Raw genomic sequence first — 22,228 nt, 5'->3', positions numbered from 1 at the left:
CAGCTGCCTTTGCTAGTCTATACCAACTTATTATTGGCCACTTACCTAACTACAACAATTCACGATTATACAATAATTTGTGAATGAGGTTAAACACGCAACGCTCACCACAGATGGCGCTTTAGTGAAACCTCTCTGGAGCTGATGAATACTTGGCGTTTCTTTTCATTAGATACACACTTTAGCTGTGAAACTTTAGTCCAGCCGTCCCGGAAGCCAGAGTGACAGGAAGTAATTCTTCCGAACTGATCGGTTTAGGAAGCAATCCAACTTCCATCTGGCGTTGGCGCTGGATCTCAGCTGATCTTGTGAGCAGTGGCGTAGCAACAGGGTGAAAAAACGGGAAAACTGCCACAGGGTCATGGCCCGAATGGGACCCAAAATTGACCGAAAGGCCGTCGGCCGCCATGACCCCATTTGATGTATTTATCATGGGTGTCAGCTCGTTTAATTACGCCACTGTTCGTAGATAACGGGAAAGATAAACCATAGATTACAGACATCAAACTCTCATCTTCTGTAAACGGAACCCTTTCTCCAAAGCGCCTTCTGTAGTGAGTAATTGCAAATTTATATCCCCAATTAAACATTCAATCACATAACACTCGGGCTTCAAAAAAGAGTACACCTAATAACATGGTCTATTTTTGGGCAGAAAAAATGGAAAATCAGAGCTTACTTCGTGAGTTCTTTCTGTCGAGGCATATTACTCAAATCGTGTACCGAATCCCATAGAATTATAGAAAATATTTTCAAGAAAGATAAAAAAGAAACCTTTTTCTGTAATTTTGTTTTCGTGAAATACTTACATAAAATAGAAAATTTCAAGTCTTGGAATTTACCTTTTATAATACTAGTATGTGGACGAGGGTAGATTAAGTCTTCTGACAAGCGGTAGATAAGTAGGTACTTAATTATAAATATTTGAAACTCTTTTTTTGGGTTCAATAAATAAATATAAAAACTTATCACTGAACTGCTCTAAACCCGCCAAGACGAGACAAAGGGCAATTTACTTTTCTTAAAACCTGAGTTTGATGTGACTGAACCTAAACTAAACTGCTAACAACGAGTGTCTAGCAGCGTAGGAAGTGAACATTCACACAAATGAACAAACACAAAGTTATTGTCAAGAATTGCTTCTGTTTTTAAACGAATGCGCGACAACGATTGCAAAGAACATGTAACATTGAAAAATACATTCAAAATTGTAATAAATGCTTCAAAAATGATGCTTGGTAAATCCGAAAATTTGGAGTCACACATTTTTATACGAATCAACACATTTATATTCAAGTTTTTTTATAGGTACTATATTGAAACTTTGAAATCAAACAGTTTTAAAAGATAATTTTTTTACAATTTCAAATAGTAACCAAACATTATAATTGTTGACCGCTAACACTAAATAATAAATTCAATGTCATTGGTTCCATAGCATCCCCTAGTCGACATTACATACAAAAGTCTAATAATTTACTCTAAAGTAGTCTATTTTTTTAATCTATCTATGGTTTCGGTGTTGCTACATTTAAAGACAGGACGCTAACCACGAAGAATTTCGTAATATTGACCCGCTATTTCCTATCTACAGGGTGGAAAAAATTAATGGGCCCTGGAGGGAGAGTGCCTTAAACTATTTAAATGAAACATTCTTTTATTTTTAAAAAGAAACAAAACTGCAGTTCGCTTGTCTACAAACATTTTTGAGTACTAAATATTTGATTTTATGAATATATTGTTCCACAGACGAGTGTAAGACCTAATGTTTCTTGGAGAAATGTTAACATTAACATTAAAGTGGTATCGACTAGTAGAATAAAATAGCGAGTGTTTATTTTTTTGAATTTTTGGTCGGTCTCGGGCGAGACAAGCGAATTGAAAAAAATATTTGAATGAAGTTTTGTTTCTTTTTAAAAATAAAAGAATGTTTCTATTAAGTAAAATGACCTAAGTTAAGGTTTTAAGACACTTTCCTTCCAGGGCCCATATTTTTTCTCCACACTAGGTATATCGCCCATGATGCCGATAGGTCTATGCCATTGTGCGAGCAGGTGAGCAATATAATTACGCGCGTGCGATAGAGATAGGAAATGGCCGGTCAGTGTACTAATATTAAGTGTGTTTAGCGTCCTCACTTTAAAACACTTCATAATTTACACATAAAAGTGTTACAAGCATTAAATATGAATTAAAATTTTATAAGAACGGGATTAATGCGTATACTCATTTGATATTTGGTAACACCAGTCAGTTTTCACGTTTTCAACAGTTTGAATACTCAAAATACTGATTTCCCAAAAATAACTTTTAATAAGCACATTTTGCCAGTAAATTGAGAAATCAACCTTTTCCCGAAGTTACCCCAATGTACGGTCAGCAGGTGCCGCGCTGCATACTACTTCTATGCAGGGGTGGCACCTTTTCTCTGCAGCTGACTTGTATGTACCTTAATTCCATAAGTCAAAACATATGAGTTTTTAAACCTTAGAAAGTTAAATGAGATCTACTACGCAAACTTAATTATTTTCGGAAAATCAGTACTCATAACACATACAAACAACTCGTCACTTCTATGGCAAAGATCAGACAAATAATACGTACTTTTAATACTTTAGAGCCTAAATGACAGGTGTGTTGAATATCTTGAAGATCCACATATTACCAAGAAAGAAATAGGTCATCTAATATGGGAATTTTCAAACATAGTGATCCGCCAAGTGGATAGGTTTGCGCTTATCAAAATCTGCGAGTTTAAGTAAGTCCGCTTTTCACGGCAAAGATCACATTACTATATCCTCTAAAATTGATAATAACCGTTCCATTGCAATTTGAATCTTTTTAAACATAAATCAAAATTTAATAGGGAGTATTACTGCAATGTTCTGCCGCCAGAGTGCAGCACTAGCACAAACCGTTAATCATAGAGTAACTTATACATACTACGCCGTAAACAGTTTTTTGACATGTTTTAACAGATTATTTGTTACATTAAGTTTGATGCATTAAGGCAGTTCGTTTACTGTTTGTGCAAGTGGCGCCCACTATGCAAAGTTTTGCGTAATATTTTTTGTACCATATTTTATCCACCTGCGGAATTCAAAACACCAACCATTTAAATAAACAATAAAAACAATTACACTCAATTTGTCAAGGATTTCCACACATACTTGTTTTCCTGAGTAGTAACAAACCAAACTTATATTGACCGGGATATAGACCGTGATTACCTTTTGTATTATAGAAATAATAGAATGAGGGTAGACCGGGCGCGGTCTACACAACTTTGACACCCACCATCTTCAGTCACCCGTGAACAAGATGCATGTAACTGCGTCGAAATATCTGGAGCTCATAAACAATACAAAAGGTAATCACGGTCTATATCCTGGTCTTTATAAGTCTAGTGAAACTAACCGTGAATCATTCAAAACTCCAGTTGCGCCATCCGCACTTGACAGACTGATCAACGTCAACGGGCGCGCCGCGGCAGTTTACTATGAAACTTTCCATACAATAAAATTTAGCGAACTCTTTAACGATGACAAACAGTTTAGTGCAACCGACCCTTATAGTAACAAACCATTCGTTATCTGTATTCCAAAGACCTTACGTCTGCAAAGTGTTAGTAACGGCCCGGCCACGACATCGCGCGGCGGCGGCAGCGGCGAGCGGCGGCCATAGGTGGGAACGAAAGGTCCGATCGCTGTGTCTCACTCCAACCTATGGCCGCCGCTCGCCGCTCGTGGCCGGGCCGTAAAGTGTTAGTGTAATGTCTAAGTGGGACGGCGGACGTCGTCGACTTGGATGAGCTGCTCGATAGGGATGAGTGACAGCTCGCCGCCGAGCATCGGGGCCGAGGCACCCTGGGAAACAATCATGGGCCATTTTACACTGCAGGGATATTGCGAATATTCGCATCCGCATAAAATCGATGCGGAGCTTAATGCGGATGTGGAAGAGGTAGGCACAGGAACGTCTTAGCGGCGGCGTAAGTGCTAGGTAATTTCGTCATTAGCCAATAGGAATCTCGTTTCGTTTTGTGATTCGTCGATCGAACACTTTAGCCTATGACTGACAGCGACAAGAAGTGAAAATTTTGTTTTATTTGGACTTGTTCAAATACTAAGTTTCCATTGTTTTTAAATAAACATTACTAAAGTGTTATATTTGACGTTTTTTATGTGCCTAATCTCGACATCCGCATCCGCATCCATGGATGTCAAAAAATCGGCATCCGCAACATCCCTGTTACACTGCTACAGTACAGTCAGCAGCAGAAGTTGCTAAGCGGGCGAGGTGTTCAAAATTACCTTGACACGCTCTTATTCTCTTAACAAAGAAGTCGCGTCAAGATTATTTTGAACACCTCGCCCGCTTAGCAACTTCTGATGCTACTGTACACTTTGTAATTTGGATATTACTATGTTTCTTCTCAGAATGACGAGCTCTGAATGACCAACAGCTGACAGAGCTCCACGGGTATAGTATGAGCTTTCTCAAATGATTTTTAGGCCTCAGACCCTAATCAGTTAAACAAAAGCATTTGTTTATTTTATGGTGCGGCGCCTTAGTCGCGTGCCGAGCGCGTGCCAAAGCAACCATGTCGTAAAAAAGCAACTATCGTGATAGTATTAAGGTTCAAAATGTAACAGCTCATTCTGAGATAACGAGTTTGGGTAATGAGGGACGATCGGTTGCCTGTGTGGCCTCAGAATACAGAGCTGCTACATAAATTTGAACCATATAAATAGGACGGTAAAATTTCTTTTTAAACGAGTTTGTTCCCGTTCAGTCAGTAGCGGTAGCATTGGTAACCGCTAAACAAAAGAAACAAGCTTTTGTTTGACATATTAGGGTGTGAGGCGTAAAAATAATTTAAGAAAATTCATACTATAGGTATTGTAGTCCCGGCGAAAATACTGCTACGGAGCGTACGTTTTACCCAATAAGGCCACATGTCTCTATTTATCTGGATAAAACTGTCACAACAGTAAGTACCTAATACTCACCAACAGAAGTCAAAATTACAAGTCATACGAAGCCACCTCTTATATTCGCGGGGACTGGAATCCGCATTAAAAGCAAGAAAGCCAGTACTCACCATTCCATACTTGTCGGGTGTGACCGCGGGTACATTGGTCGCAGGTGCATGTTTTTCAGCCGCTGCTTCGCGCGCCTTACGCAGGCCCAATGAAAACACTGCTACGGAGCGTACGCGCTTCACTAGCAACGCCTTGGCTCGCGATCGACCTGTATCATTGAATGATACATGGTAGGAAGAAATAAGATGTAAAGGTGTAGGTTCGCGCCGCGACAGAGACAAGCGACCGAGACAGAAAACCGCGACCGGAGACCGCGACCGCCACTTGATGGTAGGCAACATATAAGCTACAGTTCGCGAGCGAGACAGAAGCAGAGCGTCTCCTGTCTCTCTCTTGTCTCAGCGCGAACTGTCGCTTATATGTTGCCTACCGTCAAGTGACGGTCGCGGTCTCCGGTCGCGGTCTTCTGCCTCGGTCGCGGCGCAAACCTCAACCTTAAGAGTGAAAAAGGCGCAATATGATCGTAAAAATTAAGTATCTCTACCAAAATACAAGGTGCAAAAAGTATACTCGAAGGATTAATTGTCCTTCGGACTCTCTGTTGGCTGAGATTGAGATCTTAAGCCTTATAAAATTGTGTTTAACAAACTCATTAAATGTCGGCCTGCAGGCCATGGATATAACCATAAAGTAAGTGTAATTTTGTGTACTATCGAAGACACATACATATTGAGCGACAGTAAATGAACTACAGTCTGGCAAAAAAGAGTAGAAATTAAAAAGTGGCAACACTGTAGTGTCGTCCCTTTCAAATCAATCTAAGAATAACGGGACGACACTACAGTGTTGCCACTTTTTAATTTCTACTCTTTTTTGCCAGATTGTACCTTTGTCTTTAGGCTTGTCGTCTTCGCTGGACGTGGCGCTGGCATCAATAGACGGCGAGGCCGAAGGCACCGCGTTCAGGTCCGGCTCCGACCCGCCCGCACTTACGCTGCCGCTCAGTTCCTGAGAACAGAACAATCGCTCGTATAACTTCCTTGGACGTTGGAGCATAACAATAGGCTAGATGACAAATTAACATTAATGGTATCAATCACAGATTTAATATATACGCTAGATGACGCAAATACCACGATTTGTATTGAAACCAAGCGTGCCGACTTTTTCATACAAAATTTACGCGTAATATAATTATAAAATTACTTATTATTCACAACGACGGGACTTAAAATTACATATCTGTGATAGGAAATATGTTCTGGCCTTTGGGTGCTCGCAATTTTTGGACTGTTGCAGTTAATTATCATGCAACGAAGCATTTTTTAAGTTTTCACGGACGTCTGGCTGGAACAACTGACGCGAGTGGACTGTAAAGAGCGACGGTCAACCTCGTCGCTTGGTCGGGGTTCGGACACGCGAAGTAGATGCATTTGTGTCTTCTATGGTATATTTATTTCTGCGGTATCAATCGATCATGTTTGTTTTTAGGATCAAATGTCTATATGATACCCATTGCATTCAAGCAATACAAAAGTCAGAAATGATAGTCAAAGTCCGACAGTCGTACTTCACTCGCGAAACGCTCCTAACAAAACGATAAGTGAACGTGACGTCAAGGTGACTAAGAGCCCATCTTGAAGTACAAGAAAATTGCGTTTTTGTCGGTGAAATATTGCGTTTATGTATATAGTTACAATATTTTTTTGGATAGAATGTAAGGAATCGAATCGTACCCTTTTACTTTTTGGAGGTTAAAAAAAACTTAAATGTTGACTTTTAGGTCCTGTATTTTTGTATTATTTCCATATATTATTTTAATATCCACATTATTGTGATAAATTGCCCAATTCTACTTTACTAGATTTTGTTATAAAATTCGACACGTGTATTCTATTTTCGAATATCCTAAACCAATTTAGGGTAAACTTCGCAATTATTGGTACTGAAAGGTTATACTCAATGGCACCACAGAGTCCGCAGTCACTGCAGCTGCCTTATTTGTAGGTATACATAAAAAGTGAAAAGTATTGTGAAAAGAGACATCACTAGAGTCGGAACACGCTAAGTTATCATGCCAAGTGTTACGTCAGTATGGAACTTATAGGGATACCTATGTATGCATTCTTATTCTTACTGCCAAGTTCGCGCAAAGTTAGAGTGGTCAGAGTCTATACACGGCGGTCGTAGTCAATTTCCAAGTAGTGGGTTTGAACTCATACTCGTACCAATGAGTTTCTCAGAACTTACGTATCCTGTGAAACATCATACCAGTCGCTTTTCGGTGAAGGTTAACACCGTAAGGAAATCGGTCTAATCCCAACAAGGCCTTTAGGTTCCCCTCTGAGTTAGACGATCAGATGACAGTCGGTTCGGAGTTATCTGATGAAATGGGGTTGGTTGGTCGAAGTATTTTACAGATGGCGCCAGCATAAGTTTTACCTGTCAATCCTGCGAACAGTGTCAAATTCTTTTTTACTTCTGGAATTTTATGGATCCTAGCCCTTAAGCCAAATCTCATAGAACACAATTAGAGACAGGTAAAACCTATGCAGGCGCCATCTGTCAAACCTTTGACAGTTGCTAATGCTAACCACATTGAGAAATCGCTAAAAGCAGGAGAACAATACCTGCAATGTGGGGTTCACGAGTGGACGATGCTGCGTAGGATGCGGGATGCAGTGCGCTGAACGGTGCAGAGGTTCATCTCGAAGCCCCCGGACTCCTAGCAGCGATAGCGGAGCGCCGGGCGCTGCCTCCTATTGAACATGTACCTAGCTTGAACTAAGCGTTGCTAAGGTCCTCCTTAAGGACATCCTTTTATCGTAAACGAAAAATATATCGCAATGAAAGATGCGAACGGAGTTTCATTAAAATATATTTTTCGATTTTCGTTTACGATAAAAGGATGTCACCTTAACAACGCCTAGAGGTTGTTATAAACAGCCTAAAGCGGTTTCCTCTTGATCACAACACAATTTAAATAAGGTCACCCAGGGCCATTGCAACTTGGTACTCTAAAAATACATGAAATGAGTATGAGCTAGCGCCATTTGTATTCATGGCACACTTTCGGCAGTCATAGAAAGTTCACCCATGGTATAAGTGGCTCTAGCTCTAGACAGACCCACTTCTTGTATTTTCAGAGTAGTTGCATGTGCTCCATAAATAGTTGCGATTGTCAGCTGACCAATAGGGAATTATTGCCAAGTGGCATTGGTAATGCTACAAGAAAATCGCGAAACAAGAAAATGAAAATTTCGTTATCGCTGTCACTCTTGCATATTCGAGCGATAAAGAGGCAGATAGCGAAATTTCGGATTTGCGTTTCCCAGTAGGTCCTCTGTAAACAAACCGCCTTGATGCATCAATGTCATATTTTATTATCTCTGAAAAGTTGTCAAAAACCTGTTAAAGGTACATTATGTCTAAGTTACTCTATGGTTTACTAAAAAGGCTAGTCCTGCACTCTGGTGGCAGAACATTGCAGTAATATCCCCTATTTAAGTAACAATTTACCTTTCGACGCAGCGGCTTGGTAGGACTAACATCTTGGAGCAGCTGCAACGACCCCGTGATGACGGGCGGCTCGGCGATCGACGCCCCCTTTGGCCTACAACATATCGTTAACACAGCTCTAGATACTTCTTTCACTTTTTAAACAAAAGAAATGATTAGCTTGACTTGAGGAGTGCTGAATGTTCAACCGAATTCAAAAAGTTTCCACAAAAAGCCGCACCCATACAATCGAACCACACATACACACAGGGCGCCGATGTGGAATGTCATCGATCCCAGTGCGCCCTCACGAACGACAAAGAGGGTGAAACGCCGAAGTGGGTTTAGTGGGTAGGGCCAAATTCTCCCCCCCTCTCGCTAAAAGAGGAAAAAGGAGCGGCGAGTGCCATCCGATTTTTTTTTTGACGGAGTGCATTCCCACTGTCAAAAAAAATCGGATGGAATTTTTAAAGTCAGTCGATTTTATCACAATTTACAATCTTTAATAAGATTAGTAGTTAAAATTAGTTAAATCAAATCTTAGATAAGTGTAGTTCAAATACTTTGTGTGCAAAAATTAGACAACAGGGCCGGAGTAAACCAAAGAGGAGGGGCCAAGAAAATGCATACCTACTGTAAGGTAAAAACTTTCTGGATGGACCCATGCTACCCATAGGCTCCTTGGCTCTTTGGATAATCGGCCCTGGCAAGGAAGAAGCTATAAAAAGTGCCTTGGAGGATTATTGAACTTTGCATTCCCTGTAGTGCGTAGATAATAATGTCCAGAGGTCGGAAAGCGTCGCTAAATTGTTGGTGGTTGGTTTTTCCGATGCCTTCGTCTGTGTACAGTAAAGGTCCCTCCACACTCGTGCGCGAAGCCGCGAACGCGAGTGTGGAGTCTAGTTCGCTAATGAGGGCTAACGCGTATGAATTCGCCGCTAGGGGCGCTAGTGTAGATGGTGGTCTTTTCCATAGTTCGAAATGTCAAATGTCACTTGTCACTTCAATGACTGACAGCTTTTCTATAGTCTTTTGGACCACCATCAACAGAGGCGCCAACTGGTGAGCAAAAAAACGATAGCCCTCATTAGCGAAATCGACTCCACACTCGCGTTCGCGGCTTCGCGCTGCAATCTGGAGCGGGCTTAAGAAAGTTGATTTCAAGTCGTTTTTAATAAGAATACTTAATAATAAAAGCAAGAACTTAGACAAATATTCAGTTACCGCACCCTTTCCGACGACTGTTAATCATAATCATAATCATTTATTTAATTCCAGACAACAATGGTCCACAATAATACAAATTAAAAATTACAATTAAATTAAAATAGGTTATAAATTAAATTAAAACAGGTTATCAATTAAATTAAAATTACATAAATTAAAAAATTACACTAAATTATAAACAATCATTTACTTGCTGGAGCCCGTACATGAACACTTACACAGTGACTCATATACGGGCAATCCAGCCGGTCTGCGATCATGGCCAGGACGCTGTTGCGGCTGGCGCGCACTCTGCTGAGCATCGCCGCGCACCGCTTGCGCAGAGTGGCGTAGATGCAATCGGTGCGCGCTTCTGCGAACATGCTCGACGCACTGCAGTGGCGCGGCAGCCGCAACATCACCCTGAACGCGTTATTATATTGGACGCGCAGGGAGTTAAACGACTTTTGAGTGAAATGACATTTGATAGGTAAGTATTTATTTTGCGTAAAGATAAGTAAGAAATATACACGGCTAGTGATTTGGAAAAGTGGGTAGAGTAAATAAAATAACCAAAACTAACATGCATCGAAGATAATATATAGATGAAGGTTAATAAAAAAAGATAAATAAAAGCATAGAAGCTACTCCCGAGGGCCTACCGGCAATATCGAAAAATCGAAAATCGTTATCTGCCTCTCTTTCGCTCTTGTCCATTCGAGCGATAGAGACAGATACCGGTTTTCGACGTTGGTGGTAGCCCCTCGGAGTCAGGAGAACAGACTTCAAATCACAAGACCATTTAAAATATATTAAGTTAAAAATTACCTTTGTGTCTCGAACATTTGTAAACTCAGGTGTATTAAAAAAAAATAGGGTCAAAACAAACTATGCTTACAGTTAAAAACGTTTATTGCAAATTAATATAAACAAGAAATAATACAAGCGTTACATTTTAATACTGAAATTGATATAAATAATAAGATCATTAGTTTAAAAAAATGTCCTTAACTACACACCGATCCAGGCATTACTTGTACCAAATTAACTGAAAACAAAAAACCAAAATTAAAAATTTGCTATAAGACATTCCCTAGGCTAAGTCATGCGTACAGACAAAAGTGTCCTTTAAGCTCATTTTGAGGTTATACTTATATTATATATTTAGATATTATAAAAATGTTAAAACAAAAATAATTATTACACTATGACGCCGCTATACGTGAGAAACGATAGGATGTATCTCTTATCGCGTCTCACGTATAGCGGCGTCCCTCTTGTTAGTCACTAAATTTAGCAGTGTAATAAACAATCGTAGGTATTACTGGTCGAACGACGTATACCACTAGTCTCGCCTCGCATTATGGTCCCCATGACAGTTCGTTTTTAGGGTTTAGTACCCAAAGGGTAAAAACGGGACTTACTAAGTGCCAGTGGCACCAAACCGCCTGTCACCGTTAAAACGTTCGTTACATGGAGACTATATAAAGGAGCCAAATTTCTATGTATGAGAAGTGTCCATCAAAAAACAGTAATTAGGCGGCGCCACCATACACCGAAATACTACCAAAAACAACTTACGTAATTTGGTCGGGTTATTTGTTGCCTTATATGGTTCATGTTATACTCATGTCCCAGAGCCTAACTAGCGCCACCGGAGAGATTAGGAACTATTATTTAAAGCTGAAAGCGGTCACTTTTGCAACAATTCTGCCATAAGAGATTGGCATCCTTTCTATACCATCCATAGTTCGTTAAATTAAAAACTGTAATAGATGTCATATATTAATGAAAAAGTGACGAAGCCCTACAGTGGTGAAGGCCGGATTCGAACCGGCGTCTTTAGCAATCGCGGCTAAAGCCATGAACCCCTAGGCCACCTCGCCACGGCGGTACTCGTCGCAAATTTCTCGACTGTATGCCATCTTAGTAAGACTAGGCGTCTCTGACTCCTCCTAATTTGTATATATAGTTTGTCAAAGGACTGTCTCATTTCAAACATAGACAGAGAAAATCATACTATCTTTGTCTTACACTAGTACTAACGCCCAAAAGAAAGGGATGAGTATAATTTTCCTGGTTGTTACTGACTGACAAATTGGTTTGACCAACTATAGTAGTGTGACTACTTAGAAAAAATACAAATCTAAATATTATAATAAAATAATTTGATTTGCTCCCAAACTTGTTCGTAAAATTTTTATGTATGGAAAGTTTCATAGTTCACTGCTGAGTGACGTTGATCAGTCTGTCAAATGTGGTTGGTGCAACTGGCTGGTATTTACGATAATGATTTTAAGACCGAACGGGATTTGCTAGTGTTCTAGTTTAAAATGTTTATTAGTGACGTTCTATTGTTCCCTTAAATTATTATTGGTAATTAAATTAATAAAGTTATCAGGTCCTGTGCTGTCAGAGTTCACTGTAGTGTCTAATAAAATAAGGCTTATTATTTTCGCGGCGACAGAAAAATTAAAGAGCAGCAAACTATTTGCAACTAAAATAATAACTTGTCAGCGATTAAATATTTTGGCAATCATTTATATTAAATGAGCTTTAAACTAAGGATATTTTAAAATTCAAATAATGGCAGCTACTTTAAGGTAGCAGAAATAATAAACAAGATTACTGAAATCATAGGCGAGGTACTATAAATAATGACTTGGCGACTAATATCAGTAGGTAGGTTAGGTTCGTTAGGTAGCTTTAAATGCCCGAAGGGCAAACCGCCCAGAAATAGGAGCCCCGCGAAGCGGGGCTCCGTCTAGTTAGCTGGAGTTCGTCGGACTGTTTCTTTAAAAAAAAAAATTACTTTACAACGTAACTAGACGGATCCCATCCCATTTTGAGTAGTAGTTTGGCAGTCGCCAAAACAATAACTTGATGCTAGTTTATATTGAAACAAATCCGAAAATTGATTACTTAGCTGCTACTTTTTACTTTATACTAGTCTCCGCAATTAGTCGCCAATTTATTATTTTTGCTACCCCCTTTAATTTTTTATAAATCCCTAAATCAGATTAATTTGTCGCCGCGTTAAATACATGCCATAAAATAATTAGATTTGCACCATAGTGGTATATTATATTCTAAGCCAGTTATAGCCGGACAAGATTTTTTGGCCTTTGCCATGTTGCGGATTTTCGGTGGTACTATTTATTTTACTGGCAAGGAGACTCTTTAACTCTTAGCACATGTTAATTAAAGGTCCCTTTGACATTTGGGAAAAATCCTGTTCCAAAATCGCATGTTGCTCTGAATTTACGTATTTCATGGAAATATGATGTAAGTCAACATTAAAGCTTATTAAATTCTACACAAAAAAATCTATACCTTTGCGGAAGAATAAATCTTCTACTAATTTGTAATTAGTTGTTATGACCGGTACTGACACTATTGCCATATGTAAGCTGCTTGTAGCGACACCATAAAGCGCCAAATGTAATTTTATCAGGCTTTACTACTATGGCTAACATCTAGTCATTCAATCATTCCCATTCAGCAAGTTCCCGCTCATAGCTCTGACCAGGCCGCGTAGCCAACATGCCAATCGCTTTCGCTCCGTAGCGAACGAAACGCAACTGTCACTGTTGCACTAATATGGAAGAGTGATAGAGATACACAAAGCGTTTCGTTGTCGTAGCGCAAGCGATTGTCAACTTGGCTAGGCCGGCTGATTGTCCTGCTGCTTGGACGTGGTGGGGGTGATGTCGCGCGAGGACGGACGCACGTCGTCCACCGACTATATATTCTAAGCTAGTTACTACCGTGGCTAACTAGTCATTCAACCATTCCCATTCAGCAACTCACTCACAGCTCTGACCTGAAGGGCGGGATCTCTGGTATCTTGCCGATGTTGATCTTCTTCTTCTCCGGCGGTTTGTCCTGCTGCTTGGGCGTGGTGGGGGTGATGGTGCGCGGGGTGTTGCGGGAGGAGGGGCGTACGTCGTCCACGGATGGACATTCCGTCTGGGAATTGATAAGATAAGCAATGGAAACTGAACATTTTCATAGATAACATTACTTGTTCGAATTGAGTGCCAGTTGCACCATCCGCACTTGACAGACTGATCATGATCAATGTCACCCGGCGCGCCGACTATGAACTTTTCCATACAATGCAATCTTTAACGATGACAAACAGGTTGGTGCAACCGACCGTGAGTTAAACCATATAATTAGCTTAACATGTTTTGTTCATTTGTGCAAACCTAATTTATCAATTAAATTTAAAGTTAATGTGGGAAAGTTATAATAGAAGGAAAAATAGAGGGAAAACGGGGAAGGGGAAGAAGGAGGATGAACTGGCTCGATAACATCAAACAATGGACAAACATCAAGGACGCGGCCACGCTAGCAAGACTGGCCGAGAGTAGAGAAGACTTTGCAAAGGTGGGCTCCGACGCCCGCTAGGGCATGGTAGCAGAAGAAGAAGAAGAATGTGGGAAAGACCGTCTCACGTGAGGACGCTGAGCACAAATAATTTCATACATTGAACCGATATTTCTTATCTCCGCCGGCGTCATAGGCGGCCAGAGATGTTTTACTATTTAGAGGATAATTATTATAGGAATAGGACTGAGCATCAAGTAAAATAACATTGGCGCAGTATGGTAGGATAGAAATGCAAAAGGATTGGTTTGCTAGCATAAGTGATGCATGGGCATTTTTGAAACTCATCGCTGAAACTACACTTTGGGCATATCCGTAGCGAGCCATTTCACCAGAATTTTCACCGTTTCGTAATATCAAAATGTGACTGATTCTCAAGTGACTTAATACCATGGAGTGGCGCAGTCTGGTAGGATACAAATACAATGGTTTTGGTACCATAAGTGGTGCGTGGGCGTTTTTGATGGCCTCTCGTCGCTGGAACTCCACTTTGGCCATTTCGGTGGCGAGCCAGCCGGGGATCTCCGGGATAGCGAGTCGGAGGGCCAGCACTACCACGAGGATCAGATGCTGTAAAGTGATTTTTATATTAACACATTTCTCTTGAAAACCTATGATTTTGTTAGTTAGAAATTAGATGGTGTAGTATAAGGATAGTAAAGTATTAACACTATTAGTACTATATATGAAAATTTCATTATTAGTCGAAGATTTAAAAAAATAAATTTTTTTATTTATTCAGAGCCCACTGTGTCCCACTGCTGGGCAAAGGCCTCCCCCCTCTTTTTCCACTCTGTTTCTGTTTAATTAAAAACTGTTTATTCGGTTTAAGAATTACTTATACAGTTGTTAAGTGTTGGCGCCTCTTTTTAAGTAACAAATATGTGTTAACGGACCGTGAAATTAAACTTTGTCACAGGATTAAACTTCAAAAAAATAAATGGCCATATAACAAGCAAGCATGAGTTCTAAAATTTCTAAACAACCAAAACAGAGCTTTGGTACCTATTAAACATACAATCGTTTTAGTATTAGAACGGGATTAGTAGAGGCTAGACTGCAGAGCCTTAAACACCGTAGAAAGGTAGCTTGTTTATCGGTGTTCTACAGGATACATTTCGGGGAGTGTGCGATGGGATTACATAATTTAATCCCCCCATCTCCATTCTGCCACCGTGGGACTAGACGCGGACTTGCGTTTCACCCTTACGTCGTTACTCTGCCACTGATTCGTACTAAGCGCTATGCATCCAGCTTTATCATGCGAACGGCTAAGGAGTGGAATTCACTTCCTGCAAATATATTCCCAGTCCACTATAACTTGGATCTTTTTAAATCAAGAGTGAATAGACATCTTTTAGGTAAGCATGATCCATCCTAGACTGCATCGGCACTTACCATCAGGTGAGATTGCGGTCAAATGCTTGCCTTATTTTAATAAATAAAAAAATAAAAAAAGAATCGCCCTCATTCGTTAAAAAATAATAGTCACCAGCAACCGTCCCCTACCCTTCGACAATAGTTTACATACTTACTATTAATTCTACAAATGTTTAATCGATTTTACTGTGTGACTCTGAGCATGTCCTGAGTGACAATATTTTATTTATTTGATAGTGTGACTCTGAGCATGTCCTGAGTGACAATATTTTATTTATTTAATAGGCTTAATATTTTGTTGTCCTGTGTGTCCTAGATTTCTATCATTTGAGAAGCATATAGGATTTATGAAGTACCATACCTCAAGTGCTACGATGACCAGTATAGTCTGAGCTGGGGTAGCGTCCGGTAGCAGCCTGTGTACGGTTCCCGATAATCCGATCAGAGCGCAGTTCACTAACACCGCCACTGCGACCAAAGCCTCCATTGCGCTCTGAAAAATACACGTAATATACTTTATATAAGAAATTGAGGCAATATAGCCAAAAAAGTAAATAAAGGCCGCAGAAAAAAGCGTCCATGTTAGTCGGCGGAATTCCTTTTAAAACTTTATTACTCGTAAAGCATATTTTCTCATGGACTCTCCAGATTCATAAAGACTCCTCTCTTTGTTGAAGACGGACTAAAGTGTGTTAAAGTGCGAGATGGCGTCGGAGAAATAACACGGGAAATTGACAATATAATTCCCGCAGCCCCGCAAATCTCGCGGGATCACGCGCTCGTCATACTGCAACAAGCGGGAATGGAAAAAGGCGCGGGATCCAGCAAAACCAGGATTGGAAGTTAGTAGAAGAAATCACCTGCCAGCTGCCGATGTTGCTGACTCTCTCGCCGAACGGCCGCTGCGCGACGTGGCACAGCTTGAAGGCGTCGGCGCGGATTTCAGCCGCGTTATTCAGTTGCGCGCATAGAGCTGTCAGGTGGAATGAGGAGAATAGTACTAGTGCATAGCTTGTAGAGTAGGACAGTAGAGTCACCTGCCAGCTGCCGATGTTGCTGACTCTCTCGCCGAACGGCCGCTGAGCGACGTGGCACAGCTTGAAGGCGTCGGCGCGGATTTCAGCCGCGTTATTCAGTTGCGCGCATAGAGCTGCCAGGGGGAATGAGGAAAATAGTACTAGTGCATAGCCTGTAGAGTAGGACAGTAGAGTCACCTGCCAGCTGCCGATGTTGCTGACTCTCTCGCCGAACGGCCGCTGCGCGACGTGGCACAGCTTGAAGGCGTCGGCGCGGATTTCGGCCGCGTTATTCAGTTGCGCGCATAGAGCTGTCAGGTGGAATGAGGAGAATAGTACTAGTGCATAGCTTGTAGAGTAGGACAGTAGAGTCACCTGCCAGCTGCCGATGTTGCTGACTCTCTCGCCGAACGGCCGCTGAGCGACGTGGCACAGCTTGAAGGCGTCGGCGCGGATTTCAGCCGCGTTATTCAGTTGCGCGCATAGAGCTGCCAGGGGGAATGAGGAAAATAGTACTAGTGCATAGCCTGTAGAGTAGGACAGTAGAGTCACCTGCCAGCTGCCGATGTTGCTGACTCTCTCGCCGAACGGCCGCTGCGCGACGTGGCACAGCTTGAAGGCGTCGGCGCGGATTTCGGCCGCGTTATTCAGTTGCGCGCATAGAGCTGTCAGGTGGAATGAGGAGAATAGTACTAGTGCATAGCTTGTAGAGTAGGACAGTAGAGTCACCTGCCAGCTGCCGATGTTGCTGACTCTCTCGCCGAACGGCCGCTGAGCGACGTGGCACAGCTTGAAGGCGTCGGCGCGGATTTCAGCCGCGTTATTCAGTTGCGCGCATAGAGCTGCCAGGGGGAATGCGGAGGAGAATAGAACGACGTGCCCGAGCTGGGTTAGCATTTCGAGGTATTCCGCAAACGTGCCTTCGTACTGGAAAATACAAAAAAAATATCAACATATACATAGGATGTGACTCACATGAGGCGTTTAATTGTCGTGTCTTATATTACTAAATAAGACAGGTAGCCAAATTGACAGAATAGTAAATTAAGTTAACTATAGTTAGAAGTTCATAATATTTCCAATCGTTACGAAAAAGCTCCTGCCAATCGGAAATGTTATTAAATTCTTCCTATAGACACATATATCATTAATGGCTATCGTAATAACTAAATATAAAAATCCACCGCATCGTAAGAAATTTTAACTCGCAACTTTGAACTGAATGTGGACTACCGAAGTTTGCTAGACCCCGCTGAAATATTCTACCGAAAACTAATTTAAGTTTTGCAGAATGCCTTATAAAAGCATAATAACTAGGTACCTTGAACAGCTGTGATTCAAGTTCCGCTTGATGTATAACTTTCTGACCGATGCTCGTCTCAGAATCACGTCTTTCATCTCCGTTCGCGACTTGACTCGGTGTTGGCATGTCAGTCTTTTTGCTGTCGAACATATCTGTTATTTCTGCCGCTGTTGGGGCTGAAATAAAGATAATTTAAAGGTAACAAGAGGTAGAAAAACTTAACTGACAAATCGTAAACCTTATTAAAAATACATAAAGTCCATCAATGGTATTGGTAAGTACCTAGTTACTACTTACTTTTCGTAGGACTGAGAGCTCCAAACACGTCGACGCAGATTTTGGCCAACCTCAAGTTCTCAATCAAATAAGGCAGGGCAGACTCTTTCAGGTTGCCTATGATTTGTCTCGTTATAAGCAAAACTGCTAGTTGCTGAAATAAATAACGGTACTTTCAAAATACTAAATCATTAAAAAATCACTTGTCAGTTTTTTCCCGAAAGTAAATTTTTTTTAAATCTCATAGACTTTACGAGGGTTAGATATTGAAGGACGAAGGAAATAAGAAATCTTTTGGCACTTGTATTGTCACGTTACTCCCTCCTCCACGTATATTGGAGGAGTGAGTAACGGAGCTGGGAGTGAGGAGGTAGAAAGGAAAGGATAGATATAACAGGGGTAGGTTCTTTATTTATCGGCTATAGTCTAAATATGACACGCTAACAGATGGTTTAAATTACAAAAAGAATAAAAATACGTTTATAGTTGCGCTAGTAGCACGCGCAAGGCAGGAGCACGCACACGGATAGGCGCGCTGATAGCACGCGCAAGGTGAGGCGCGCTGGTAGCACGCGCACAGTAAGGCGCGCAGATAGCACGCGCAAAGGTAAGGCGCGCAGATAGCACGCGCAAAGGTAAGGCGCGCAGATAGCGCGCGCAAGGTGAGGCGCGCTGGTAGCACGCACACAGTAAGGCGCGCAGATAGCACGCGCAAGGGTAAGGCACGCAGATAGCACGCGCAAAGGTAAGGCGCGCAGATAGCACGCGCAAAGGTAAGGCGTGCTGGCAGCACGCGCACAGTAAGGCGCGCTGGTAGCACGCGCACGGTAAGGCTCGCTGGGTAAGGCGCGCTGATAAGCACGCTCTTCGAAGAGGCGAGGCGCGGTGACAACACGCGCCTGTTGAGGCGAGTCGCGCCGATAGCGGGCGAGGCGCGGTGACAGCACGCGCCTGTTGAGGCGAGGCGCGCCGATAGCGCGCGCCTAGGAGACGAGGCGCTCCGCTAGAGCAACCGCAAAGCACCACCGGACTTGGGCGCGTGCAGAGAGCGCCAGACTTCGCCAGGAACACAGGTAACTTTTTAAGGAGCGCGAGCGAGGGTTTCTTGATGGTGCGGGGCCTGGCTTGGCCCCGCACGGACCCTTACAACTGACGTTCCTTTATTGGGAACTAGAAGCAAACTGAATTCAGATGTCCGCTGGGCCGCTTATATAGCTAGCGATAACATTTTCTAGAATTATTGTTTACTTTGTTATTATTTTTGAAAATATTTGAAAATATTTGTTCACCAGTAACAATTTTTAGATAAAATTTAGAACAAACTACTTGAAAACTATACGACCTAAACTTCATGCTAAGGAATTTAGAGTAAATTAATAGTTTGACGGATTATGTCGAAACAAAGAAACAAAAATGTCAATGGAAAATTTATAGTGAATTTTAGGTCGATTAGCTTCGAAATTATAATAAAAACATGAAGTGATTAGAAAAACAGCAAGGTAAGTAACCGGACGGGTCAGGGCCGTAATAGGGTAGAAGGAGTTCAGGGAGAATTTAGAAATGGTAGCCAGAAAGTAAACATTTTAAATCAAAAGTTTCAGGGAGTAATTTGGACGACGAGAATCAGACAGGAAGAGAAGGCAAAAGCGTTAAGGAATTATAGCCGATTGGAGAATCCAGAGCATCAGCCCGTGGGAGTAAAGACTGGGAGTAAGGACCCAGGTATGAGATGCTACATTATATTTACCTCTTTTAATTTATCCATATCCTGTAGATAAAACGCAATGTAGAACAAACTCATGAACGAGTTCACAAATTGAAACTGAAATGAAAAACAAAATATTTAAATACTGTCAGATACTTTCAAACACAATAAAAGCGTACCACGCGTGTATTCATGTTTTGTGTCGTTACTAAATGAAAAATATGTGAAAACTAATAAATGTATAATATTAAGAGTCGCCGGCAAGCTAGGTTCTCCATACGAACGTAATAATTACGCTCTCATTTTAAAACGACTAGCAACATTGCTCTGAAACTTAGTGCTTACAATAGGATAAGGCATATCTAGGTCTGAAATTAGTTTATGTAGCTTCAGATACCATAGTAAAAAAATACATCGAATTTAAATTTTTCATACAAAACTTGTTTTTGCTCTATTTTGATTGTTTTATATACTAGAGCTGTATAAACTAATTTCAGACCGAGATATACCTCATATCATTGTATGAGCAAAGTTTTATTACAATCCAACACGTAGTTTTAAAATGAGAACGGAACGGATGGTTTGTATGGGAAGGTGAAATTCTGCCGAGCTTGGCGGAGACTCTTAAGGTTTTTTTACAAAGCTATATTTACCGATTATAATTTGCATGCTAAATTTAGTAAGCGTTTTTAAGATGTTTTTGGCCTGGTTTTGATTGTAAACGAACAACGATTTCAAAAATATTAATAGATTCTCTTACTGAAAATCATCAGTGTCACTATTTTTCTACACTAATTGTTAAAAATTGTTTTCTAAATGGTAGAGAGGCCCCGAATAGTGGTTTTGGCCGAAAACCGAATATTCGGCCCATCTCTCGGCCGAAGCGCCGAATATTCGGCACAACATTTGCACATTTTGAGTCACATTTATTATGAAAACTACTGAAAACTGTTCGCCAACATAGTACAGCGTTTGCTAAGATTAATTTTTTGTTACTCAGAACTAGTGACTGTATTCTCAGAGTCAATAAAATCGAAACCGTGATAAAAATAAAATTATTAGTAATCAACAAATGCTCAAAAAAACAGTCTTCTTATTTAACAACTTTCCAAGAAAACATTTTAAACATTAACTTTGCGATTATTCTTTACTGTGTAATTTATTTTTTTAGGTAGGCGTAAGAGACATTCGGTGTTCGGCCGAATGGTAGGCCACTTTGTCGAATACCGAATATTCGGCAAAGTGGCCGAATAGGTCGAATACCGAATAGTTGCCGAATATTCGTGGCATCTCTACTAAATGGTAATTCAAACTGATCATCATCATCCTCCTTTTACCACAGCTCACTAGGGAGAGACCAGGGTTCGCTATGTAACCTAAATTAAAATCATTTTTTAAAGTTTAATATATTAATTTATATTCAGTCATTCATTAACGGAATGTTAATGTATGTATTATTATGCATCTGAAGCAAAATTCCAATATCATCAATTAATCCTTGTGTGTCTAACAATAACAGAAACGTTAAAAATATTATAAACCAATCAAAATGAGGCCAGAATCATGCACAAAAAAACCGCGTGCTCCGCCAGAAACCCTGTGCATTAAATGATATATCTGTTAATAACCTTTCATTGTCTATGTCAAGCAAAGCGTGGTGATTTAGCTCGTCTTTAGCATGGCGTTTAGTTTACAGCGTTTATACAAACCAATGCTATTTTCACAATCAGATGGTTCTCATACTTTGTCTCGAGACGATAGTTTTCTGTTCAAAACAAAATCGGGATGTGTCATTTCAGTGTTACCATTATATTTGTTTTTTTTTTTGACGTCCATTCCCATTTGGTAAGCAATAAAAAGAAAATTATACGCTATAAGTTTCCCTCTAATTATATGTAGATTACTTACTAGCTAAATCAGTAAAAACTAAGTACTAAGTACCATTTAGTTAAACTACTTAGAACTAAATTTAGGATACAGAGTATATTGTAAATTGGTGCTAATTTTGTAATAACTAAACTGAATTTAAAAGAAATGAGAATCGCAGACAAAGTATAGTTTAATATCATGCATAAATATTTTAAATCTATAAGATACAGTAATCTATTAGGTAAGATAAGGTAGTAATATCACATTAATTTTGAGGTAAAATCGAACAATTCCACACTTTCAAATGAATTCCAAACAAAAAACCAAACAGTCGAGATATGTATGAATATCCACATTACATTTACCAATTTCCATAATTTTTATGATGCACTTTAATGCCAGTGGAAAAATGTAGAAATAGAATGAACCTATTTCGTTTACTGTAAATCCCAATACATCATAACAGCTAGATCACCCGGCCGAGCAATAGTCCGAATTTCTTGAGTAAATGCAATCTTAAAGATTGCCTTGCCCTTTT

The 22,228-nt window shown here is 40.5% G+C and overlaps 1 protein-coding gene across 1 annotated transcript in view; it reads right to left on the bottom strand.

Annotated features, from left to right (window-relative positions):
- Positions 1-3,743: 3,743 nt before the first annotated feature.
- Positions 3,744-22,228, bottom strand: part of LOC134754561 (anoctamin-8-like) — a 37,486-nt gene continuing 19,001 nt past the window's right edge. Inside the window, exons 12-24 of the mRNA XM_063690879.1 lie at positions 21,531-21,586; positions 19,864-19,938; positions 18,138-18,270; positions 17,859-18,016; positions 17,267-17,464; positions 15,883-16,014; positions 14,580-14,711; positions 13,564-13,718; positions 8,565-8,658; positions 7,676-7,804; positions 5,933-6,053; positions 5,105-5,253; positions 3,744-3,866 (exon numbers count right to left, since the gene is read on the bottom strand). Coding sequence (XP_063546949.1) covers positions 3,777-3,866; positions 5,105-5,253; positions 5,933-6,053; positions 7,676-7,804; positions 8,565-8,658; positions 13,564-13,718; positions 14,580-14,711; positions 15,883-16,014; positions 17,267-17,464; positions 17,859-18,016; positions 18,138-18,270; positions 19,864-19,938; positions 21,531-21,586 — 1,622 coding nt within the window. The 3' untranslated portion in view covers positions 3,744-3,776. The remainder of the gene's footprint in view (positions 3,867-5,104; positions 5,254-5,932; positions 6,054-7,675; positions 7,805-8,564; positions 8,659-13,563; positions 13,719-14,579; positions 14,712-15,882; positions 16,015-17,266; positions 17,465-17,858; positions 18,017-18,137; positions 18,271-19,863; positions 19,939-21,530; positions 21,587-22,228) is intronic.

The sequence above is a fragment of the Cydia strobilella genome, chromosome 2 (assembly GCF_947568885.1).
Source record: "Cydia strobilella chromosome 2, ilCydStro3.1, whole genome shotgun sequence".
NCBI classification, from domain to species: domain Eukaryota; kingdom Metazoa; phylum Arthropoda; class Insecta; order Lepidoptera; family Tortricidae; genus Cydia; species Cydia strobilella.
The sequence above is the reverse complement of the archived record's forward strand: the minus strand, read 5'-3'. Positions and strand labels throughout refer to the sequence as shown.